We start from the raw sequence: 20,258 nt of genomic DNA on the forward strand, positions 1-20,258 counted from the left end.
GAACGGCGCCACGTGCCAGAAGTGACATCACATTTGGTGTTGTTTCAGCCATTGTGTTGCAGTTTCAGAGTTGTGTGATCAACATCGTTCTTCATTCTCAAGCTTGTGTTAAGCTTGCAAATGTTTCTTTAAAATGTAAAGTGCATGATAATAATAATAACAATAATAATAATAATAATAATAATAATAATAATAATGAAAGTGAAGCTTATGTGAATGTTCAAGCTCTGTATTTACTGCTCTACCTGCTGTCCTAGGTGTTTGGCTGCTCGTCTGTTTATTACATCACTTCCACTTTCCCACACTCAAAGCCCACATCTTTGCTGTAGCCCAAACGTCTTTCTCTCGCCTTCTTCAGACCAACAAGGATGGGGTCCTGCTTTAATTCCTGTCACTGTTGGGATTTCATTCTGCTGTGATGGGCAGAGTTTAAAGAGACTAGAGTTTTTTGCATCAATAAATCATGTTCAGTTCCTTCTAATGATCTCTCTTCATTGAAATAATAACAATAAAATTAATAGTAATAATATCAATTTCACTAGCTGACTTTAACATGCACACTGGCACATCTGTAGGAAACATCACTGTGTTGCAGCTGTGTGCCAAAGAGTCAGAAACACTGCTTTGTTGTAGTCAACAAAGTAAATGAACAAGAGAACTGTGGAATTATTTTAATAGTAACTGACTGAATGTGAAAAAGTAACTTACTAACTGAACCTCAGTTACCCCAATCAGTCGCAGCAGATGGCCGCCCCTCACTGAGCCTGGTTCTTCCGGAGGTTTCTTCCTGTTAAAAGGGAGTTTTTCCTTCCCACTGTCGCCCAAGTGTTTCCTCATAGCGGGTCATATGATTGTTGGGTTTTTCACCGTATGTATTATTGTAGGGTCTACCTTACAATATAAAGCGCCTTGAGGTGACTGTTGTTGTGATTTGGTGCTATATAAATAAATTGAATTGAACTGAACCTGTACATTGCAAAACTAGCATGTTACATTAACCATTAAAAACAACGCTGATGTCAGTGTGCTGGGTGACAGATCATAGACGCTGTCTGAGTCAAGTAGCTGCAAGAATACATGCTAAGAGAAGTGGTATTTTCATATTAAGACCTAAATGCTTTGATTTGACCTCTCAACATGTGCATATTTTAAGACTTCAAAGCATTTTCTAGCTTGCCATTATCTTATCTTTTACAAGGAGAAACAGTGACTGTACCCTAACCTTTACACCCTCTGTTCATTAAGCCATTTATCTCACTTCAACATATTTCTTCCATCTCTGAGTCACGCAACATATATCAACTTTAAAACAAACCCTTCTCATTCTTCTCTTGTTAATAAACACAAAGCAGTGTTAATTCTCCACCTACACACTTCGCCGAGCTCTACTGCTACCATGTTAACAAGATACTTTTGATAATTAGCTTGAGATCTGTTTCTCAATCAGACAGACACTGAGAGGCTAATTAATCACAGCACATTAGCCACCCTGTATGTTTATGTGAATCTATTTACCTTGCTTTATGGCGAGAGATGATGTGCTATCACCTGCCGTTTGTGGAGTAATGGGAAGCTGCTGGATTCTCCCAAGGTCAGAGATAATTATTTTTTATTAATGTCTTGAGAGGTATATTTTGGTAATGCGGAAAAATTAGAATTCAGAAACACTGTTTGCTCAGACATCAGAAGAGACGGCGGGAACCGGGCTGATACCTGCTGTCAGTCTGATTTCTTATTTGCTGTGAATGATTGCAGAACACAAACAGGAATAAATAGCAAGCCTACCTCTTCTAGAGTCTGACAAAAGGCACGTGTCATATGGCACATTAGAGCCAATGTAAAGTGGGGGACATATTTATGAAAGCTGAATGTGTAAGTGAATGTGTAGAGGGGAGCTTTTAAGGTTTTCTGAGCCTGTCTCAACTGCCAGCGCTCCTGATTGAGCCACGTATGCGCTTTGCGGGTCACTGGTGAGACATTTGCTTGCCGCCCAAATAAAAGTCGCAAGGCTCCAGGGACCAGTGGAAGTGAAGGATTGACACATGAATAGTAAGTTAGGCCTCAAGAAAATACATGGGTGCCGGTGTCTCTGTGTGTGCAAGCAGCAGAAAATGAGGAATGACTGACAACCAGCTAACCTGTGTCAAATGCCAGCGCTCAGCACTGCTTTTGCCCATTAACCTTGCAAAACCTGGCACTTTAGAAGCCTACTCAGAACATTGGGCCTGCAAAAAGTCACCTAAAAAAGCCACTTCATCTTAATAACCTGATGGACTATTGCACTATTCTCACATATTTTCTAACACTGACAGAGTGAATGTTTCAGAATGCAGTACATTTTTACATCAACAAGAGAATTTTACTTTTCACAGAGCAGAACAGTTTGAAACACCCACTGCACTGATAAAAAAAATAAAATCCTGCTTGACCAAAGCTAGTTTTTGTGATTAACACTGCTATGAATATATCTTTGCATATTCATTTTATAAACTGCTTAATTTTGTAATTTTTCTAGTGAACCCTAATTTCAGTATTTTACTATTTATTTTTTGAATGAGTGAATTCTTACTTTAACAGTTTCGTTCGTTGTTGTGTTTTTTAAGTTACAACAGTAAGCAGTTTTTAACTTTGTGTTTTTAAGTTAAAGCAGTAAAGGAGGTTTTAAAGCAGTAGGCAGTTTTTAACTTTCAGTTTTTTTATGGGATTTCACTACTTTTGACAGTCACATAGAAGATAATTACTTTGATTTGCTTGAAAGTACTTGAAGAGTGAGTTACTTCTAAGTAAGATAAGCAACATACCTGTATTTTCACCTCAGAACACACTGGCTAGGTTGCTAGCACAAACTAGTTGGCACATGCACATCACCCCATTCTTACTTGCCTTGATTGATTTCCATTAATTAATTAAGAATTAATTTTGGAAATAACATATAAAGCCAAACATGACGAGGCTCGTGCATACTTAGCAGGGCTATTCCAGCATCCAACAGCATAGCATAGCATAGCATTGTTATTTATAACGCACTTTACATCCAACAATGTTGGCCAAAGTGCTACAAATATAAAACAAAGAGAAAACCGTTTAAATTACATATAGAATATATTAAAATTAAAAATGATATAATTAATAAGAAACATATTAAGAGACATCAACAAGTCCTGCTGTGCTGAAAGCCAAGGTAAATAGATATGTTTTAAGACGTGATTTTAAAACAGATAAGGAAGGTGCCTGTCTAACATGTAAAGGCAACTCATTCCACAATTTTGGTGCTGCCACAGCAAACGCCCGATCCCCTCTGAGCTTATGATTTGTCCTGGGTACGCTCAGGAGGAGCTGGTCTGCCGACCTGAGGGACCGGGAAGGGACAGGGATTGACATCAACCTCGAAACCCACTTGTCATGTGTCAGCATTGCTAATCTAACATAAAGTTTCATAAAACACAGCCTCAGCATCTGAACTGTAAACATAATTGACCCCCCCCCCCCCCCCCTTACACACACACACGCACGCAAAATTACAGATTTAGCAAACAGAACTTCCTCCACATGCCTTCTTAGGAAGCTACCGTTAATTAATGACTAACTGCAGACTGGCACTTACAGGCGTGTCTGTAGTGTGTATTTATTCAGGAGACTGCTGTGAGTCTGTGCTCATTAACATTATAGTTGTTAAAAGTAAAATCCCAAGTGGGGAAAATACTCTGAAACCTGTGGCCCCTCCCACTTAATAATTGTGTTTAAATAGTAAATTAAGTAAAATATTAGTTGTTGAGTGGGTGTTCTCTGGAAAGATTAGTTGGAATTACATGAATACACCTCGTAAACAGAATCACAAGTTTTAAACAAATAATACCTACTAGACAGACACAATACTAAAAAAGAAACACGTGTAATTTTGTATCAAAGTTAATTTAATCAGCTGTGTTATATTCACGGGAATGTGTTTGTGTATATGTGATCGCTGCAATAATTTGTCCAGTAGAAATTATTGCCTAAGAACATTTATTTGTGACTCTCATCTTAAGTTAAGATGAATATTTTAATACTGTCTTATTGTAATACTTTCTTATCAATATGAAATGTCCCGAACTTTCCAGAGATGCCATTTAGTGCTGGGTTGTAGCATCCAGAGCAATACTTGTCATGTGACAGTCTTAGCTAACTGAAAGGTATCTGTAAAGTCTCCAGGGCCTTTTGATTATCTTAAGTGACATATTACAATCCCAGAAAAGATTGGGGCGCTGTGTAAAAACAGACTGCAATGATTTATAAATCCCATAAATTCATGTTTTGTTATAGGAAGACATCTCAAATGTATAAAGAGACATTTCACTAGTTCCTGAAAAATACTAGCTGATTTTGAATTTGATGGCAGAAAGAGAGTGGTAGTAAAAAGAAAAAGCTGGAGGTTACTTGGCAACAGGTATAAAAAGAGTGTCTTAGAGAGGCAAAGTTTCTCTGAAGAAGAGATGGGCAGAGCTTCACCCATCTACAAAAAGGCATCTACAAATTGTGTAAAATTTTTCAGAATAAAATATTCCTCAATGGAAATTGCAAAGAATTTAAATATCTCATTACAGCACATAATATCAACAATATCAATAAAGATTCAGAGAATTTGGAGAAATCGTTCTAATCTTTCTCCAAGGCATGAATCTGTGTATGGGCTCAGGAACACTTCCAGAAATCTGTGAACACAGTTCACCGTGCCATTCACATATTCAAGTTACAGCTCTACCATGCAAAGAAGAAGCCATTTGTGAATCATCCAGAAACATTGCTGTCTTCTCTTGGCCAAGCTCATTTGAAATGGAACGAGGTAATGTGGAAAAAATGTTTTGTGGGCAGATCAATCAAAATCACAAAGGGAGAAGAGATGGACCATCCAGCTTTTTATAAGCACTCGGTTTAAAAACTTGCATCTCTGGTGGTATGGGGTGCATCGGTGCCTGGATTTAAACTGGCACACCTGGAAAGGCACCATCAATGCTGAAAGATCTATACAGGTTTGCAGGGAAGGCCTTGCATATTTCAGCAAGACAAGGCTCAACTGCATACTGCATACTATTACAGCAGCATGGCTTCATAGTAGAAGACGGCTGATGCTAAACTGGTCTGCCTGCACTCCAGATGTTTCCATGATTGAAAACGCTGGATACATCATGGAAAAGAAAATATGGCAGAAGATTACTGACTGTTGACCAGCTGGAATTAACTATGAGACCAGTACTGGGCAACGTTTCTCTTCCAAAAGTCCAGCATTTGGTCTCCATAGTTACCAGATATTTACAGACTGTTGCTAAAGAGAGGGGAAGCTACACAGTGGTGAAGATGGCCCTGTCTGCCATCAAATTGATAATAAGCTATTTTTTCCCCAAAAAGTCAAATTTCTAATTTTCAAACCTTTAAAATGTTTTCTGTGCTCTACTGTGAATAAAATATGGGTTAATTAGATTTTTTTAATCTTTGCATTCTGTTTTTATTTACATATTACGCAGCATCCCAACTTTTATGGAAATGAGGTTGCATAATATATGTCACAGGCCAATATTCCTTTATAGTGCATCTAAATCAGATCAGTCAGTAGCTCCTAATTTATGGTAAAGGAGCACAAAATTACATCATATTAAGTATACAGATGGAAATTAAAAGATGAATTTAAATTGAGCAAGTTTCAGTGCCAAACCATTTGGACTGGCAGTAACACCTACTTTGCTCTAGTGCTCAGTACCAGAGCCACCCAAGATTGTGTGCTCAGCTCCCTTCTGTTCAAACTAGACACCCATGACTGTCTTTTCAGACATGGAGATTGTGGAAAATGAAGGCCCTATTTGAGAGACGTAGACACAGAGCTGAGATGGAGCAAATGAATATTTTTCTTTCAAAATATTCTTTCTTTTAAAAGGCTCCAGATCCCCCTGCGACCCTGAATGGTCATGATGACAGTCATCACACAATTGCACCCTGCTAAAGAAAGCTCAGAACCTACTGTACCTAATACTATCACGTACATCACCAGCACCCATCTCCTGAGCATCGGTGAGAGCAGCGAGGTTACTAAAGGGCAACGTACAGCCTGTGCTGTCAGAAAAAGGGAAGTAACGGCTTCTATACCGGCACATGTTACAGCAGTTTCCTTCCTCGGGTTCGGAGACTACTAAAGCTTTTGTAATGATTAAATTATGTATTATTTGCAGTGTTGGGTAAGTTACTTTAAATTAGTAACTTAGTTACATTACTAGTTACTTCTCTAAAAAAGTAACTCAGTTACTTCAAGTTACTCGTTACTTTCAAAGTAACTAGTTACTAGGGAAAGTAACTTTGGTTTTACTCAGAATTCTCTTGTTAATGTGTTGCTTCCGTAACTGGATACCCAGCCAGATTGCCAGTCTTCTAGCTTGCTTACTTGCCACAAGTGCACTGTGCCACCTACCAACAGAAAGGAAAAAATAATGTACACATTTCCACGAGAGAAATCCCACGCCTGGACCGTCGTTGACCGCCGCCATGATTCTAGCCTGCTTTTTACATCCAACACAAAAACTGCAGTCGTGGTGCTTTTGATTGTACTCAGAACTTGGAAATTCTGCCTTCTGAATAGGAAGATGTAGGTAACACCAGACTGCAGATGAGCTGCATACAGAGCTGGACTGGGACAAAACAATCGTCCTGAGCATTTTGACTAGAGACCGGCCCACCATTATAGGAAAAATCATAAAGCCTTTGAATGAAAATAAACACTGTTGTGACAGTGATGTACACTGTTCTGATGGTATATATGTATCAATCTATCAATTGTTTGTTGTAAGACTCAGATAATTATTTTTTTTAAAAGCGAGACATTTTAAATGAGAATAATAAAGAAAACTATTTCCTTGTCCCCCCCTTTCCCTGTTAATGCCCTACATGGACCCCTGGCAAAAATTTGCTAGACCCGCCCCTGCACAGTTACCAGCTGTCAGCTACGTAGAAAAGGATGCTGGTGTTATTTGTCTCTCAGAAACAGTTCATAACTTCCCTTCAACTCATCCATGTCACCTAAAAGGTAAACCTGTTTCTCCATCACCTGTTCAGCTCTGATGATTCAGTAAGGACATCTCCTGGTTTCATCTTCATGTTTCCCTCTCACCAGATAACCAAACCGATATCATGACCAGCAGCTTTACAGCTGTGGCTCCAACAAACATCAGCTGATACTAGAAATTAATATTAAATAAATTCTAACAACAGCTGATCAAGCTTAAACGTGCTGCTGTTGTTTAACGCGACATCCGCTGGTTTCCTCTTTCTGGCGCAAAGTGGGCGATAAACAAACAAGAGAGAAAAGCCGATCAGCTGATCATTGATCAGTTTCGTGATTGAAGTAGAAACAGGAGAGGAGAGAATGAGAGAAGAAGAGGCAGCTGTGCAGCTTCAGCTTTGTGTCTTTTTCATTGTAGCTGAAGTCCGGGACAAACTGTGTTCCTTTTCACCTCAGTACGAAACGCGTAATATTTTCTCTGAATACGAGACGATTCTGTTTTTTACTGGACGGTTGGCAACTCTAATAATTAACCGTATGAACAAAATAAAGTTCAACATCAGTAACATAGCACCCACCCAGCTGTATAGAAACTCTGCCATGCTAGCTAGCACGCAGTACGAAAAAGTCAGTATAACGAAAATAAACTCCACCTAAACTTGGTTTATATCTGACCCAGACAGACTGCAGGTCATAACTTCTTACCTGAAGTTCAGTTCACCTGACACGCGGACCGGCGGCCGCTTCGGGTCTCTCCTCTTGCCTCCCTTTTCCTTCATCCACCTGCTGGCTTCCACCACTTGCTAATGTTATTGAATCTGTGGAAGCTCCGTGATATCCACCACACGAAGTAACGAGTAACGAGCCTATCTAAATCCCAGTAACGAGTAACGCGTTCCTGGTTTTGGCATAATAACTAGTTACCGTGCTCGTTACCACAATAATAACGTAGTTACTGTAACGCGTTACTTAATAACGCGTTAGTCCCAACACTGATTATTTGTGAGACCTGGTGTTGCACTGATGTGATGTCTGATTAACAACTTAAGCCTGAAGCATGTGGAAGATGTGTTTCCGGAGAGGCTGACCCGACACAGAGTTTACAGAGAACTACAACTAGCTTTATCTCGAGCTCAGTCTTTAAAACTAATCTGTAGTTTTGCATAACAGCCTGATGCAGTCTTTCTGATTTCTTTGGTAACCTAATAAGGTCTAGTTTTACCAAGCTGACATGTTCTCTTGGTACTTGTCACTTTTCCAGCACAGTTTCAACGTCGCTCTATGCAGAGCTGTCACTGGAATGGAAAAATCCAAGTTGATGATTGAGTTTGTGTAGGCACTTGTCAACTAATAAAATTATGTGTTGTGACAGAGTAGACAGAAGCATATGCTACAGACAAGGTTTTTTTTCATGCACATTCTAACTCACTTCATGAATATAAAATCAACTGAGTTATAAAGCAGAGAATGTATACTGAAGTGTTGCCTTGATGTCTGGAGCATATAGCTGTCTGAATCAGGTACCTTTTTTTATTCTCCTTGTTTCCTAGGGCAAAACAGCTCCATTTTGTCAGACACAGCCATGCATAAAGCAATGAGTATATCTATGCTGGTGCATTTCACTTGTCATGATATTCTGTCTCTGTGATTTCGAAGCTTCTGATCTGCTGTAGTGCCACAGTGATGGCTGATGTCAGTCTCAGCCAGCTTTTAGACAGACACAGTGCTGCCACAGTTCCTGTTGTTCCAGACCAGTGACTGTGGTGACTGCTGCATCCTGCTCGGCAGTCCGGGAGGATTACTGGTCAGGTTTAGAGTGATGTTAAAGACAGGCCTGTGTGGCAGCTTAGTCATATTTTGCTGCTGAATTAATCTCAACCATGAGGGGCTTCCCAGAAAATGTGTGTATTCCGATTTCCACATAAATGTTGGTGGTGTGTGTGTGTGTGTCTGTGAGAGTGAGAGAGAGAAATTTTAACACCTTTCAAAAGTGTATAAATGTGCTCAAGCAGATGCTGATTTTACGATCTCGTCAATATATCACTGCTCCTGCAATCACCGATTCATCTGGGTGGCTGTTGTCAGTCAGGCATGGCGTGTCCGTGTCTTAGATCTATGGTAATTAAAACCTGGCTGGCCTAATTAATGAGCCTTAACCACTACCTGTGCACTGCCCTGCCACTCCACCCTGGCAATTTGCTGGAAGAAGGAAAGATTCACTTCAGCTAATTACTGGATAACTCTCTCTGGCCTGAATCTTGTCTGTGCATTTGGACAAAACTTCTGTAAGAGTGTCTGCTGCACTGTGGGCTTGCTGGGGGTTGCTCAAAGGTGCACAGGGAAGGAGATGAATGTGGGGAGTGGTGATAAGAGGCAAGAGACAATGTAGAACTGACAGAGATAGCAGGACAAGAGAGGGTGGACTGCAAAAAGACATCATGGTAATGCTACAGCTTTTGTCTATTAATATCTAAGTGCAAGATCGCTCTTTTACTCTCACTTATGCAATCCTGGAATACTCATGTGCTCTGCCTGCTCTCTGTGTGCACTTCCTGCTTGTGTGGCTATCAGTCTTTCAAGAGCCAGAGGACATTCGCTGGTCAGCCAGCTACCCTCCCCACTGTCTAATCATTTTCTCTCTTTCTCCCTGTAGGGTGGCCATTACAGTGAGCCCCCTCAGGCCATGCTCCAGCACATGCACACACACATACGCACACATTCACAATAGCCAATAATGAAAAAAAAAATGTGTTAGTAAGCACACACATCACACGCTCCCCCCTCTCCGTCCAACCATTCGTCCAGCTCAGCTTGAGGGTCTCTGTGAGTGGGCTTCAGCCCCGCACAACAGCCCCATGCTAGTGCCCTGGCCACATTAGCAGCCTGGCAGGAGATTGACTGTTTGGGCTCGCCAACAGCCTCCAGCTAACGTCCTCCCACAAGAGCTGGCACCCTTTAGATGAGCTGGAATGGCCACAAAGTGGGAAGAATCTAATCCGGTTTGACTCGTCTTTTTTTCTTACCCTCCCGTCCCCACTCTTCTCCGCCACCATGGGGCTTATTTGGGCTACTTTCCACTCTAAATAAATATGAAAGATGAGTATGTGATGTATGTTCACTGGGAATTATTGGATTTAATAGTTGCAGGCAGCAAAGAGCTGGGATAACTCTTAAAAAAGGCTGTGATGCAGCAGTTATAGTGAGGCCAATTTAAGCCCCTTCACATTGATATCACATGACAGCTTTATATGTTTATATCCTTAGTGTAAGTATATCCCGCGGCTATGCTTCCCTGTGCGGATTAACACCTGAGTCATTGGCGACCGCCTCCATTTGGTCTGAGGTAGCCTGCTCTGTTGCTATGATCCTTGTCAAGTTGACAACCTGGTTGAAATGTATGATACCTGCATAAGGAACTGGGGCATCTTTATCCAGGGCCACCAGGGGAGGATCCAGCAGAACGATGTCAGTGTTTTCAGTGATCACCCCATGGTATGATGTCTCAATCCAAGGCTTGTGTTTATTCACTGTGGAGACAGAAAGAAAATATATGTAAACTAAAAAGTCTATGCTTCAGCCTTAACGTACTAAAATGCAAATCTTCAACTAATGTCACCTTTAAAAACAAAACAAAACGTGGACACAGACAAATAAGTTCACCTTGAAACACGAGAAAGTTAACACGCTGCTGCAAATAGCCATGCAAATTTTACTGGCAAAGCTCCTGCAGCCTCCTTTTCAATATGTAATTTTAATTTTGGCTAATCTCCCCCTGCTACTTCTGTTCTTTCTTTTGTTCTTTTCTTCATTCAAACATTCCCCGCAGGTTTCAAAGCATGGTGACAAAACTTGACCAAAGACCACCACTGTGCTGCCAATACAAAACTGTGGGCTGAGTCAAAACACAGGGTCTTATTAATGGTCATAACTGAATAAAAGCCGTTTGGATTGTGCACAGCACTGTGCCAATCCACTTGCCATTTGTTTACTATTCTAAAGTCAAAAGAAGAAGATGAAGAAGAAGAAGAAGAAGACAAAGAGCCAAAAGAAAACAGTGGATCTTATAAATCGTTCTTCCTGCCTTTTAGCCAGGCCATAAAAAACAAACAAACAAACAAACAAACAAAACAGCACTTTGTCTACTTTCGAAATGTCAAGTTTTTGTATGTGGATTGAAATTGACGAAGAAAACCTTTAATTTGAGGTCCCCCGAGAAGCAGTGCTTAAAAAAACAGAATATTTTATTTAATGGAGAATGAAGTGCATAAACAATAATTACTTTCCATTCAGTGAAAGGAAAACCAAAGAAAGCACGCTCTTTCTAAGTCCTAATCAAGCAATCATTGTTATAGAGCACTTCAGTTATGCACTGAATGCCAGTAAAAGCCACTTGACAATGCTAAAAAGTGGAGTTTCCAAACAAGACAAGTAAATGCACCCATCATACTCTTTTAATGTGAGTACACAAAGAACACTTTGTTGTTGTTATGAAACAAATGTATCTTCAATTACATTTTCATTTAATCACTTCCATAGAATTTAATTATCTGCTTTCACTGCACTTAAAATCTAATTAACACGGTCTAAAACAGTTATTCCCAACCAGGAGTACTCGAAGCCCAGGGGACACTTCTACAGCTGCCTGGGTGCTTGCGGTAAGATTGTATGAAACTCGACTAATGTGGATTTGATGTGTTTGTGTGTGGGTGAAAAATCACCATCGAAATAGGATCAAAGTTGAAACAGTGGTGATCATAAGTTTATAATCGTGCTAATCTGTAAGCTATCAGGTGAAACAGATCTTCAACCAACAGGAGTCAATTATCAGTTAGCTTGTTAACATCAAAAATGTTAGTTAAATATTATTATTATTATTATCATCATCATCATAATAAATGGTGGGTATAATTATATACAAGTGGTGGATATGACAGTGCTAGAAACTATTAGCTAAAAGTGACTGCCACAAAAGTCAAGATTGTTAGCTTAAATGGTTTGAACAGTTAAGGGAACAGGTAAGAGGAAAAGGGGAAATAGTTTTGTAAATGTAATAATGGTTCAATTAGCTAAAAGTAATGAAACTAAGGAAATTATAAAAACACTGAAAAATAGACTGATGAAAAATGGTTCAAATTACTAGCTAAACATAATAGAGTCATAATGGAACTAGCCAAAAGCAATAGCTGAAATAGCTAAACGTAATCCATGTAAATTAAGTGTTAAAGGAGCAAGTTTCTATCACTTCAGGACTTAACTTGATATTTAGGCACAAGTATTGAAATTATATTTTCAGTTAATGTGGGTAGCAGAAAAAAAGGTAATGAGACTGGGGAAATGCATGTTAGCACCACAGGGATGCATATTCATGAATGTCAACCCGCAAAGCATGGCTAACAGCGCTGATACAATCAGAAGAGATCATTTACAGGGAGACAGAGATGGGAACACGTTAGTGTATTTGGGCGTGATGAACATGCATGAGCTTGTTACAACAGTTAGGGGTAAAACTTTTTTTTTCACAGGATTTCATCTTTAAATGTCAAACTGCGTCATGTTGGGAATGAAAACCTTGCTGTTGATGATGCACAGGAATATCAAGTAGAAGCATTATTTGAATGTGTTATCATGGTGCCTCCCAGACGTACACAGACACACACACATACAAAAAAAAAAAACACTCTTGAGAGGCTTTTTTTCCAAAGCAATCTGTTGTTGGACTGTTACAGAACAATTAGCACACTGTTGCAGAAATAAACCAGACAAAATCAACTGCTTTAGCAGGACTACATGCAGGCAAATCAAAAAATAAGTAATCTGTAAAAGATGACAAGAAAAAAGCTAATATTATTCTCCAACTTGGTACAAGTGCGCAACCCCAATAAATGTGTAATACAGGGCATAATACTGTTTGAGCACAATGCATGACAGCTAATGAGGGGTCTAGAGAATAGAAGGGGCTTGTCATCGGCTTCATATTCAGTCTTCTCACAGTTTAGACGCCCTATTGACCTTTTAATCCTTGATTCTCGGTTTCTGCCACTCACCATGACTACTTAGCAGTGTCACGCTGACCCAAAGGTTCTGTTCAGCATTATCAAAATTTTCCCCTGTGAAAGCACAAAGGATTCCAACCTGGCCTCACTCCCAGCTCGTCACATAATGTTGCTTGTGATAATTTTTCGACTTGGGTAGTCTGTGCAGACCTTTGTGTGTCACCCTAGCTGATGTCGTGACCGCTATGATAGAAATGAGCATGATTAAGCACAACCATCATCTTTTCCTAAACTGACGAACGTAGCTCTGTTGTTTTAATTGGACATATCAATATCCCATCCACATGCCTTCCAAACCATCCACCCATACGTACTCTTCTGCTTATCCATTTGCTCCCAACTAGGCTTCTGTAAGTTTTTCTACATCATCATCCTCCAAGCAGCTGTAGTAAAGTTGTATCAGGTGCATTAAATGTGTACTGTAACCAAGTCTTAGCTTGTTACAAATTGGAATCAAGAAAATGCCTTTTCAAAAACTTTAAAACAATAAGTTTTTCTATTCATAAACTGCTCTACACAGTGATTATCGGTGGAAACATTGCAAATTAGTTTATTAATATCACACTGCTGGTGACCTTTGTCATATCAAGAATGTGCAAAGTGGACTGTTTTTCCAGTCGGTGTGCCCAAGCTGCATTGCCATTGAGGGTTAAATCCATCTTAAAGTCTCACTGCTCTCTGTGTGTGGGATGGAATAGTTTTTCAGCAGAAGTAATGAGGCCATTAAAAGAGACTCCACCTCCACTAATCGCCACAGTATCTCAATGGGAGTACCACCTACGCGTTAACCCCCAGCGACGGCTCATGCATTCATTGGTAAGAAATATGATGCTGGCACCACTTTAGCGGAGTAGGGTCCATGTATTGACAACTTGAGACAAGACCCTGAGTCAGTGCCACAAAATGTATGATATGGTTCTTTATCCTTAGAAATAATGCAGGACATCAGAAGTCGAGAAGAGGTAGAAGAGGTAGGCTGCAGGTGGGGGAAGAATTGAATGAGCCGGACGATGAGTCCCAGAGATTCCCAGAGGAAACATTGCAGCCGATTAACACGATCGAACCCACAGCTGCAAGCACTAATGCCTTGAAACCAAGTGATTAGCCACATACTCATCGATGGTGTTTTGTATCAAAACTACACACGGTTAATCCGCTAATCAATCTGAAATGAACATGAATCTCAGCCAAAGTTGTCTGCAGTTTCCCCTCTGCAGGTAGAAAGAGAACAGTTGTTCTCTTCGCTAAAAGGCTTCGAGCTTTTATGTACTAACGACACACCAGTGAGATTGGTCCTTTCAACATCTGATTGAACTCTGTGGTGCTGTGAGGCCTTCAGGCTTCAGACAGACTATAATAAGATGTGTGCTTAAAAAATGACCAAACAAACATGCCCATGCGTGAAAAAAACTGCACTTTGAGTGACCCCAATTTTTAAAAGCAAACAACTTGAATGGCTACTAAAAGCACTCAGTAAATGGCATGTGATAACCTGTGTTTGTGAATGGAGGAAGGTCAATTTGCCAGCATCTCGTGAGACCTGGTGGCTGTTTGGCTGAAGAAATTGACTGAGATGCAAGAGACTTGTTACAGCTAAGGACAGAGCCAAAATTATTTTCTGTTTCATGTGTTAACAAGCAGAGCACACTGCTCATATGAGATTATCATGTTTTACCAACCAGACCTAAGCTGGTATTCAAATATCATGACCTTTCACAACCATGACACACAGAGAAGCAAGTGGGTGAATTCTTAATGGAGAAAAAACTCTAGATCAGCCACTATAACCGAAAGGATTCATTTAACTGAATATATGATAAGACAATTGACAAGCATTTTTAACAAGGCCACTGTCATATCCATCCAATATGTCTTTTCTGGCACATTAAAGAAAGCGATGGAAGTGACTGTGGAAATGAGATCTTGTCACATTTTTGCACAGTTGAGAAAAAATCTCAAGGTACATTAGCCCACTCATGTTCATTTTATAATTTGAATTAAATTTTTACAAAATACACAATACCAAATGTTATTTTTCTTCTTACTTTTACATTTGGAAATGACAGCCAGTAGTACCATGTGCTCTCCTGTCCTGTCAAGTATGCAAAACCTAAAGACAGCAGGGTGAAAAATACAGTGACCTCAAGGGACAGTTGATCTTTCTTTTAAAATATGAATATATCGGATGGGTTTTTTTTTCTGCATTTTCTTTATATGGTGATGTGATATGTATATAAGGCGAAATGGGAGATAGGTTGCAAAGTGGCTTGCCAATGCACGGCAACAGTTGCCATGCTAAAGCAGCTTAAATACCAAACACGTACTAAGATTTGCCAGTTGCATGTGTGATGCGGTAGCTGGTATGCCCCTGCTCTGAGAGCAGTAAAACATGCAGGAGTTGTGGCATTGTGGTCAGCACGAGCTAATGCAGCAGGAACCATTTTTCTTTTTTATTTGTTTTAATGAAACCCATTACTGCCTTCAGCTCTTCAATATTCTCTGCTTTTTACTGGGTTTGTTGCCACTAAATTAATCAAATGTATTACTCGAACATTTCCATAATTACCACTTTCTTGTAATATTGTCTTTCATTGTCTTTTCACAAATGAGTGAAGTGAAAGGCCACTGAATCATTTCTGTACTTCAAATTAATCTCAGGGTTTAGGCGATACAGTTATCAAACTTGTACGGGCTAATATAATCAGGTTGTGTGACAGCTGAAAGGTGAATGTTGGAGCTCATGTGCCCTTTTCTGCTGGCTGCAGGTCAGCGGGACTATCTGCCTCTGTCGTTTCACTGCCAATTAAGCTGAGTGTCGTGGATTTGACTTGAGGCTCCGGGCATGGCAGGGGCGCTATAATGGCTGATTAATCTCTGACCAAGCAACGGTGTGCCACCGTAACTGTGCTGGCAGGTGCCACCCCTTAACGGGCGGGTGCTGCAATCTGAACAGCCTCTCGGGGGGACAGCGGAGGAAGAGAAACTGTTGTAATTAAAAAGAAATTTGTATGAAATTAAACTCTGATTGATAAGGTCAACAAAAGGGGGCCATGATGAATACATCAACATAATGAAAAGCAAACGTAGCACAGACAGTTAGCCATTACTGTGACCAACAGGCAATTACAGCTACACTGCAAGCGGGGAGCTCACGCCAGCTCGGAGAGGCTCAGAGATGTCCATCAGCGGGTTGCTGCAAATTATCAAGAAACATCCCAGCTCTGCCATTGTCAAGGGGTGTTTCTCAGTGCACTTTTTTCCCCCTTTACCCACTACCACTTCATCAATGCAGTGATCCATGACTTCCTTGAACCATGGAGATCTTTGCAAACTTTAATCTTCTTTGCACTCAGTGTGCTGGCTTTGTGCTTCACAGAGCAAGATGACAGGAATGATCTGCAGGGGAGAAGACTTTATTACATTGCACTGAGTGCTCGCTCAGTGATTTCAAATTAAGATCAGTTAGACTATATGGGTAATACAGGTAGTTTGCAAGCTAAGAAAATGTGTATTATATAGTATAAGTTCATTTTAAAAAAACAAAAACTTTGTGGGTATTTTAGATGTGCGGTGTTGTTTTAGTATTACACTTGGGATCAAATCCTGCCTTTAGAACCTCCCTGCCTACTAAATGCCCACATCTTTGTAAATTCACACCCGCAGGTTGTAATGCAGATGTCTGCAAGAAATCCAAAGTCACACTCACATGATGACTACCCTGTAAAAATATATACTATGATATCATCTTTTGTTCCCCTAAAAAAGTACACTATTATTCTTATTTCACTAAGCAGGATCTTGAAATACGTAAAAAGTTAATGTAACCTTTTATTTCCCTCATGCCAGCATTCAACACAATTAGACTGCCTAGTAGAAATGAAATGCAAAGGTCTTGGTGTAACTTGCAAGGCTACCCTGATGTGCATTTGGAAGGCTCTGATTAGTCTTTCTAGCATGAAAAAAATAATTTCAACTGCCTTTCTCAAAATGTTGGATCGAGCCTCCCCCAGTGTAAAAATGTCTTTAGTGTATTTTGTTGAATAAAACAAAGGAAAAGGAAAGTAGATACCAGTTTATGAAGAATTGGTTTCTGCTTCTACTGAACATCATTGTTGGATTATTTAATTTGAATCAATGGATGTGTAATGATTAAGAAACTTGACAGTAATCCGTAAACAAGATCTTGAGAAAAGATTAAAAATTTTACATCTGCTAATTATTACCAAAGAAAGTACAAAGTAAACATTTATATTCTATATGGCACAATAGACTTCTATGTCTCATATACTCATGAATGTGGCCCCTTTTTGTATATTGGGTAACACTCGGATAAACACTTGGATGTGATATGACCCATGACTACGGGTATAATTCCCCTAAATGAAATGTATTTAATTTCAAATGACACTGCAATTATATTTTTCTACAAATACTCAAAGGTAGGCAGAGTTGAGTAAGGAGGTAATAATTGAAGTTTAATGGTAAATAAATAAATAATTATAGTGAGTAAATTTAAGGAGCGTGCAAGTAATTTTAAGTAATGTGTGAGTAAATTTATTTTCATGTGTTTTACAGGAAAGAGGTACAAAAGTACCGTGTACTTACAATGTAAGATGGGGAAATATTGCTTTTTTTCTGCAAAATTACCATCAAGCACTACTCACTTACAATGAAATTATTTAAAATATTTCAAAGTACTAGGTTATTTGATGATTCTAAATTGACCATAGATGTGAATGTGAGTGTGAATAGTTGTCTGTCTCTCTGTAAGAGACCTGCAACAGACAGGTGACCTGTCTATGTTGTAACCTGCATGTTGCATCATGGCGGCTGCGTCCCTGTATCGGATATATTGGATAGCTGGAAGAAAATGGATGGATGGACTGTATTATAAAACATTACTAGGATTTTTTTAATTCAGTTTATTCTCCATATGGGGGAGAAAGGCTTTTTGTTTTGCTTTGCATTTTCTCCTTGAGTAGAATGCAAGCAAGTTCCAAGTTCATTAGTCAGTCAGAGCATACAGCAAAAGAAAATGTGTTCCTGCCAAAACACCTGGGTCACATTGAGGCTGTCTCTCTGCAGTCCCTTTCAGACAGTGACACCCTGACCTGCGCTGTGCCTGGTACAGAGCTCCTTCTGCTGTCCTCTCATCTTAGAACAGTGTCTGGAGGACACAATGGAAGCTAAACTCCACAGTTTCATACAATAGAAAAATAAAATCCTTACACATAGACCTTGTGTGTCCTTTGGGTTGTAATTGAAAATCATGACACGGCCAGAAAATAATTCACCTGTTGCCCCCTCTTTGCCCTTTTGTGGCTGTTCTATTTGGATTTAGTTCCTTGAGATTATGAGCTGTTTGTAGCCCTGGGCTGAGTGAGATAAAGCAGGATCACACTGTGCTTTTTTTTTTTTTTTTTTAGGTTTGTTGAGAGTAGAATAACCCAATCATTCAGAGTCTGCTCTGCATTGCCCCTAGGTGTTTTTGTGTGTACATGTGTAGGTGTAAAAAGCAGTATATAGGCCTGTGCATGTTTGTGTGCATGCTGCTTCTGTGGTCCTGGCAAGTTGTGCATTCTGGCCATGATCCGAGCGCCTGGTGTCTGGTACGTGATTGTGTGCATGTGTGTGTGTCTGTGTGTGTGTTGGTTATTGCTTGGGAGGGCAGTAGGGGAGGTTCAGTGGCAGGCTGGAGAGCACAGCAGCGTTGCAGCAGGTACCTACAGCCTTTGAGCCTACCAAATCCAAAGCAGCAAGTGCACACAACGCTGTGTGAAAACATCCAGCAGGCTTTTGACCATGGTAAAAAAAAAAAGAAGGCAAAAAATAACAAACAATATAACAATAATCAAGCTCAAAGGTTTATATACAAAAAGAAAAACTCAGAAAGGAGCACTGATAGTTCTGCACTATACAAGAAGATACAAAAAACACAGAGAGGAGGTAAGTGCTGCCACACATATCAAAGTCCGCCTTTATTTCCACCACAGTGAGCAATGGCATTTTTCTTTTGACATTTGTCTGCCATCCTCCCCTCAACATTGTCCCTGCAGCAAAATGATAGAGCCAAGACAAAGGTCAGGCTTTTATCATAAGCTTGTTTTCCATCCACCTTGGCTGAAGTGCAAAATCCCCCTCTGGAGTCTAAATGCAAGACCGAAAAAAAGCCTCAGAAAGGAGAAGAGAGAGGCGGAAATGCACAATACAAATTGTCGAAGTTTGTCTCCGTGTCGTAATTCACCGCTCTCCCGTATCACCGTGTGCGCTGCTCTGTTTTCAGGTGGGGACTTATTAACCCGCAAAAAAAAGGCTCACTGAACAGTTACTCTGCTGCTGTGTAACACCCCCATGTCTGTGACTGCCCCTGAGGAAGAGTGAGAAAAACAAAGAGAGAGTGTTATGCATTAAGGTACACAGAAGAAGAAAAAAAACTAAAAGCATCCATCCAAATGACCAGGGTAGATACACAGGAGCTGAATATGCACTTCTGGTGCCATTACCCCCAGCTATCACGACCCCTCTTTATCAAATGGCTTCACAGTCACAAATGTTCTCTCTGTGCGTCATTTGAGAGCCATTACCCCGCTCCATTATTGTATGTGCAATTCGAGATATGGCATTTACAGCTTCCTGCTTTTCTCAAATTTCACATGCACTCCGAACATGCCATTAAATACACCTACACTGCAAAGTATTGCTGCGGGGCAAGAGTCACAAGAATCACAAATGATGTGTACTGAGTGCACATATCACATGCATACTGAGAATAAACTAAACAGTAAAGACTGTGATGGTGCATTTACGTCAGAATCCCTACTTTTAATTTGACATTTATACAGGATATGAAAGAAACTAATGGAGAACAAGTAGTTGTGAAACACTAAAGTTTCTGTATAACATGCAATAATTTCATTCGTTAATGGGAATAACATACTGGGCAAGGCCATTTCATTTGTATAAGTACAAGTATACGTGTACTAAGTATAGATTAAATAGAATTCCCTCTGTAATTAATTAATTAATTTGATGGTAATTTTGCAGAAAAACAAACTATATTTCCCCACCTCACATCATACATACGCTGTACTTTTCAGGCGTAGGCCGTATTATGGAGTAGTCTTTATTTTTTCACACTTTTAATTAATATTCATTATCTTAACATGAATGATAGATATTCT

The 20,258-nt window shown here is 39.8% G+C and overlaps 1 protein-coding gene across 1 annotated transcript in view; it reads right to left on the reverse strand.

Annotated features, from left to right (window-relative positions):
* LOC100697909 (calsyntenin-2) overlaps window positions 1-20,258 on the reverse strand; it is a 309,840-nt gene that overhangs the window by 189,095 nt on the left and 100,487 nt on the right. Inside the window, exon 2 of the mRNA XM_005461707.3 lies at window positions 10,429-10,551. Within this exon, the coding sequence (XP_005461764.1) occupies window positions 10,429-10,551 (123 nt within the window). The remainder of the gene's footprint in view (window positions 1-10,428; window positions 10,552-20,258) is intronic.

The sequence above is a fragment of the Oreochromis niloticus genome, linkage group LG14 (genome assembly GCF_001858045.2).
Source record: "Oreochromis niloticus isolate F11D_XX linkage group LG14, O_niloticus_UMD_NMBU, whole genome shotgun sequence".
In the NCBI taxonomy this organism is placed as follows: domain Eukaryota; kingdom Metazoa; phylum Chordata; class Actinopteri; order Cichliformes; family Cichlidae; genus Oreochromis; species Oreochromis niloticus.